Source organism: Plasmopara halstedii (assembly GCF_900000015.1).
Source record: "Plasmopara halstedii genome assembly, contig: Scaffold_1651, whole genome shotgun sequence".
Taxonomy (NCBI): Eukaryota; Oomycota; class Peronosporomycetes; order Peronosporales; family Peronosporaceae; genus Plasmopara; species Plasmopara halstedii.
In genome coordinates this window covers 810,214-816,213 of record NW_020188562.1, presented here as the reverse complement: position 1 = coordinate 816,213, position 6,000 = coordinate 810,214, and the positions used below count along the sequence as shown (strand labels likewise).

The 6,000-nt window shown below is 46.0% G+C and overlaps 1 protein-coding gene across 1 annotated transcript; it reads right to left on the bottom strand.

Annotated features, from left to right (window-relative positions):
• Nucleotides 1-23: 23 nt before the first annotated feature.
• Nucleotides 24-313, bottom strand: PHALS_02020 (uncharacterized protein; the record flags this gene model as incomplete). Its single annotated transcript, XM_024716521.1, has 1 exon — nt 24-313. A coding segment is annotated over one exon (290 nt), but the record flags the coding sequence as incomplete, so codon positions are not given.
• Between the last annotated feature and the right edge of the window lie 5,687 nt (nt 314-6,000).

Here is a 6,000-nt window from a genome sequence, read left to right as displayed (position 1 = left end):
AAACAGCGTCGAGGTCTTCGTACTTATTTAAACTCGTCACGTAAAAGGTATACTCTGCCGGGACAGGTCCTTTCACTAGGTCCGTAATTGTATCAAACATCTTGCCGAACAAACCACCATTAGCTCGCTCTTCGACATCCTTGTTCGTTGTCTCGTGAGAACTAGATAGATTCGAAACTGAGGAACTTGAATTAGCGATGAGAACACCATCAACGGGTACGCCAGCCGCCGTCTGATATGAAATGGTTGATCGGGTGGAATTATATGCGCTGGTGGAGCATACGAGGAAGAGTAATGACCCAGCGATAAGCATTTTAAGACTGGTTTCTTAGAGCCAACGAGCAGGAAGAACTGGTTCTGGTCAACCAATCCTCAAGTTTTTTCGCAGCCTTTTGAGCTGTATCTTTCAGCTATGCCATGCAGATGAAAGCGCAGTATTCTTCGTCATCAAACATATGAGCATCCGCCACCTGAGTTTTTCATAAAACGGGGATTTACAGATGTCCAGCTCAAAGATTCTCTCATGTTATATTTTACATATTGTGTTTCTGGAGTATATAGTTACCATATTAGGCTTAAGAAATAGCTCGGCAAAAATCCTATTTGTGTAATTACTGTAACTTTGTGCCCGAATACAACAGTGTATAAATTCACATCGCAATTGTGAGTGTTATTAAGTACCGAAGTATCGATATTTATGGAGATACGCCAGAAAATATGACAATTTACATTTGACGATACTTATACTTCTACATATATATCCACAGTATGTACTCTTAAAAAACAGAACTTAATACACAACGAATCGCGATGTAGACACCCTCCTGGTTGGAACGTCAAACTCGACCCTTGGGATTGTCAAGACGCCAAATTTGAGTTTACAGCGCGAAATGCATGTCGATTCTGTTGTTTGCAACACTTGTAGTCAATCCCACGACAAAGTCGTAAGAAACTGGATTCTGTCGGAGAATGGGTGATGAATTTTAAGTCGGATAATGATACCGGCTTCATACGAATATAGCTATCACTGGTTTCAGCAGAATGAGAAGATCGGTAGACAGAGGGTCGGTAGCGATGGTTGCTTGCCTATAAGCGCTCACCAGCTTTGAGTTATTGCAGGTTAGACACATCCATAATTAGACTGCGTCCTATTACACAGTGTGTGGTACACACTTAGTTACTGATTAACTTAGTGTGCAATATGCAAATTAGTAGGTGGCTACAATTAGGTACGTTTATTCCTATTTTAGGTTGATATTAGGATTAGAATAAAAGCACCTGAAATTTATTCAGTCTTCATTTGATCAACACACAGTTGTGAATAAAAACGCGCGTACGACAGCTACGCGAAAAGACAAAGCTTCAGGCTAACGTTGCCTCAGCGCAAGAGTACATGTATTAAGCGGTCCCGTCACACCACTGTGAGGCCGCTGACGTTAGGTGTCGGAGTCGTTGTTAGCCGAGTAATATCTCTCTACCTCAGGACACGAAAAAAGTCGAGATAAGCTCGATCATTCTTCAAGCATAGGAACAAGGTCGGGGTTGCCATCTCCAATCAATGCGACCGCGTGCGAGATTGGGCATAACCTTTTATTTAGTGGCGTTTTCAAAATGGGAGATCTGTCTGCCGTGGGTTTTTGCGCAGCGAATCGCGCTCGAAGCTCTTATTACCTATCAAAGAACGTGAGAACTGGTGAAACAAGCAATAAAACAATAATGACGACTGCCCATGAAGGTGACGACCTTCGTGGGGAATCTTCGAGGAATCGTGGCTAATATAAAGACCTAACACGTAAGCCTTTCCTTCTTGAGTCACACTTCATTGCTCAGAACGACATCGCTGCTTTTTGATGGACAGTGGAACAGCCACCGGGGATACAGCCAGATAGTCATACGTTTTTAGCAAGCCCAAAGTAGGACCTCCGATGTGCTTGTTTAACTCTAGATGTTAAAAGTGTGACGCAATTCCTAATTGGTACGATCGTGAAATGTCCGACCCAGCGAAATCGCACCTTAGACTTATAGACCGAAGACACTGCTTGTGTAGAAATTTTCAATGCAGTCGATGCAACTTCTTACCCACAGCATATTTGTGTGTTGTATCTACCCCAGCTGCTTCTGAACAATTTGACTCTCAGAAGTAGCGTCGTGTATCCTGTGCGTGACTCTTAATCCTACTGAAAGAAAATTAGCTACAGTGTTGATGTGAGCATGTTGAATAAAATCGACGGATCATTTCCAATCACCAGGTGGCCGCATGCAAAACCAATATATATTAGTGGAAAAGGCGTTTCAACATGCGTGAACCCGAGGCGGTATACATCGAAGGTGTTTGCACCGCCCTAGAGAGCAGTTCCGAGCGCGCTCCAATTTCTTGTCCATTCATCAGGGAATGCGAGAGCTAGATAACAATATCCAGGAGCTCATAACGCGTGTTGCTACAACGGTGTCAGCCCCTCTCCCATCAGTGGAACCAGTTACCATCTCCTTGAGAGTATCTTTTTTTTCACCATCCCCGTCCATCATACCTTTTAAAAAAAGTGAGAAGCGTCAAAGCTCAAATTGGTTAAAATGCTCCATATCATGAGGGTACTGGAGACAGAAACTTTACGAGACTTGAAGGCGGACGACCTCCATCATGTTAAGCTAGATGAAAGACATTTTTTAAGCTGCTGGGCTTCACCCCGTTACCCTTGTATATGTTGCCTTTTGTAGTATAAAGAATCGGTGCATTGCTTGTCTTGTTTGTGCGGTACAATGGATCGGGTTCACGCAAAGGCAGACGTTATATCCCTTACGGAAAAGAAGCAAGTCTTGGTTGGTCATCATACACCCATTAGAAAAGCGTTGGATTCTACTTTACCTCGTGGACATCGTGATCAAATGAACTCAGCCTTATAACGATCAATTTTCTGGGGAGTCTGGACTCACGAACTAGATTTACCGTTTACATCAAAGTGCCGAGATTGATAAGGACGTCATTAATTTGATATTTTCAGTAACACTTTCTATTACGAAAGAAGTGCAGCGGGTAGAACCTGTGGACAAATCGTGGGAACTAAAGATGGTGAATATGGATATAGGATATCCGTGCGACTTGCGACGTGATCACAAGATAAAGTGTGAAGGTACGTAACCTTTAGGTGCGTGTAGCATTTTCCCATCTAGATCTAGATGTGAAGTATGGAGTGCCACAAGTAATGAAAACTGAAAGTTAGAAGCTAGGTGAGACGCACTTGTATTGTAACGGGGTTACACATACCCTGGTAAACAAGTTTGTGTGTCACACCAGATGGGCATGGTGTGAACACACCCATACAAGAATACGGCACGGGGCTAGATAGCCAGTGGGTTTACATGTATTTAGATTCTACTATACATATTTAGGAAAATCTACCATTTAAAATTAGGCAGCTTTGCCGCAGATAAAAAGCAATAAAGTCAGCTTTGAATTTAAGCGGAAGATTAAATTAGCCTTTGGTTAAGGTTGTAAATTACTCTTGGAGTAAGCGGAGTGCGATCCGCTAAACTCTTACTTGCTCTAAATATAGAACGAAAGGTCGGTGACCTAACTTACGCTTTCCCACTGCACTTGGTGGCACTTGTAGTAAAACTACACCTGGGTCGTTACGATTGATCCTCGGTGAGAATAATATAATTTCCTCTTTGCCCTAGGGCATGCAGTACGGGCTTAAAAAACTGATGTTCTTGCTTGGCCTTGAGGGCGTGCAACAACTTGCAGCGCAAGGCCCCAAGTCAATCGGTGCGCATCTAGAGGCGTTTTCGAGTTACGAAAGCGCGCTGCTAGAGCACCTGCAGCAAAAGATGTCTGCATCATTTGCGTCTATGATGCCACCGTCAGTTACGGATGATTTTCTCCGCCCTAAGCCGCTAATGGTGAGCGTTAAGGTCTTTGAGGGGAAGGATGGAGAGAATCTCCTGCTCTGGGTGAGAGAGGTCGAGATGGCCATCGCATCCACCTTGCTCCAGACCGAGCAGCAGCGCGAGGCGCAAGCTATCTCAAAGCTCGGTGGTCGAGCGTGAGAATGGGCACTGACGTACGGCACTTCGGTCGAAACTGCATTTCCCTTCCAGGCGGAGCTAAAATTGCTGCTCTCACGAGTGTTCTCACCGCCTTATCAGGCATATCGCGTGCGATCCCGTTTCCTTGACGCCCGACAGGGCAAAAAGGAATTAGTGGACTTTGTCTAAGAGATGTGTACTCTCATTGCCGGATGGCAGCAGATTCCCTTTCTGAGGCGGTCACAGTGACCGTGTTTATGGAAGGCCTTCGCACTGGCATTGCGCGTCCGTCTTTTTTTGTGAATGTGGCATTGAATGCCGAGTTCAACCTTATGACGGCACGACTTGGCTAAAATGCACACTCTCATAGCTCGTTAAGCGGGCGTGTGCCAATTGATTTCAGTTATGCTGAAAAAGTGGATGGAGAGCTTCGAGCTGCCGGGCAGCGTTCAAAAACGTTTTTTTGTCTACGTAACCTTTGGACTGGTCGCGCCTGCGCAAGGGTTGAATACGGAACGTGTATGCAAGCCGGGCTTGCTGGTCGTAAAAAGCGACTGTGACGGGTTTTGAGAAGCCATGGAAGATCCTGATCGATTCTGGGGTGCTGGATAATTATGCTCGACGCTCAAAGATCGAAAGAAATCAGCTGTATGCTGAGGCACTGAAAGCGCGGTTGAGTGACACCGTCACTGTTCGCTTAGCGACGGGTAATTGTGTCACTGTGCCGAGAATCTCTGTGAAATTCGGTGTCGAGCTTTGATAGCGTGGGACGCTGCTTTGTCTTAGATTTGTATGCAAGGTTTGACCTCATCCTTGCTATAGCATAGTTAAATCACCATATGTCATGAAATGATTGGAGGCCGAAGACCATGGGCGCTACACGCACGTCTCCTGGTCAAGCTATGTTTAGTCATGAGCCCACCTCTGCTAAGAGAGAAAAATGCTTTTGGTGCGGGCACTGGACCAAGACGGTCAACGCGCTGGAGATCATAATATCCGAGTTTGTGAACACCGAAGGTTTATCAGACAGGAGTTTCGAGCATGGCTCGCGGGCTTAACAATGAGTGGCACGTAGCTCACCGAGTGCTGCTCAAGTATCGGAGCAATCGCTGCATGCCAAGCGTGGCTACAAAACATCGAGGATGAGGCCACAGTGATGAACGTGGAGTGGCTCGTAAATCGTTAAGCATCGCTCATGTTTCAAAGCAGTTGCTGCATGCTGCGAGTGGCATAGTCGAGTGAGGTTCTCTGGCAAGGCCCTTCAGATGCTCGTGGAGTGGCACGCTATCAACTGGACGAGGACGGCGGAGCTGGCAGCTCTTTGTCGGATGTTGTTATAACACTGGAGCTTTGATGGAGCAGGGAGTGGGGTTGGCACTGGACGATGCTGAATGTGACGAGACAACAGCGATGCCATTTGCTAGCTACAAGACCCCAAGGGTCGACCTTGACCCAAGACGTGTCTACAGTAGACGCTAGCGCGCAGCTATGCATCCTTGTCAACGGTATGACGGGGAAAATGACGGCGACGTCACTCTCAAGGCTACTCCAGTCGTGAATGTTCTTCTTTAACTGGACAAGATGTCCTTCGAAGAGTTTAGCGGTACCTTGACGGTAGACAATTCAGCCGCGGTGGTCATCGTAGGACCGAGCGAGGGAATTCACTCGTAGTCGCTTCTGGATGAAGCTGTCGTTGAGGACACTAAGAAGGTGCTGAACGCTCTAAGTGAATCGTCAAGCATGAAGGATTCCTTGGATCCGTACTATTATTTGTGAAAGAAAATTCAAGAGGTCCTCTCAAAAGACCCGCCGTCGGTCCTATCTCCGGACCGTGGTGTGCGTCATGAGATCAACCTAGTTTCGAAAACCAAATACTCGAACCACGCTAATGACCCCTGTCCGAGGAGCAGTGTGACGTCCATCTACATCAGCCTTCTCTGTTTTCTTGATATGAACGAACATATCGTCAAAATAACT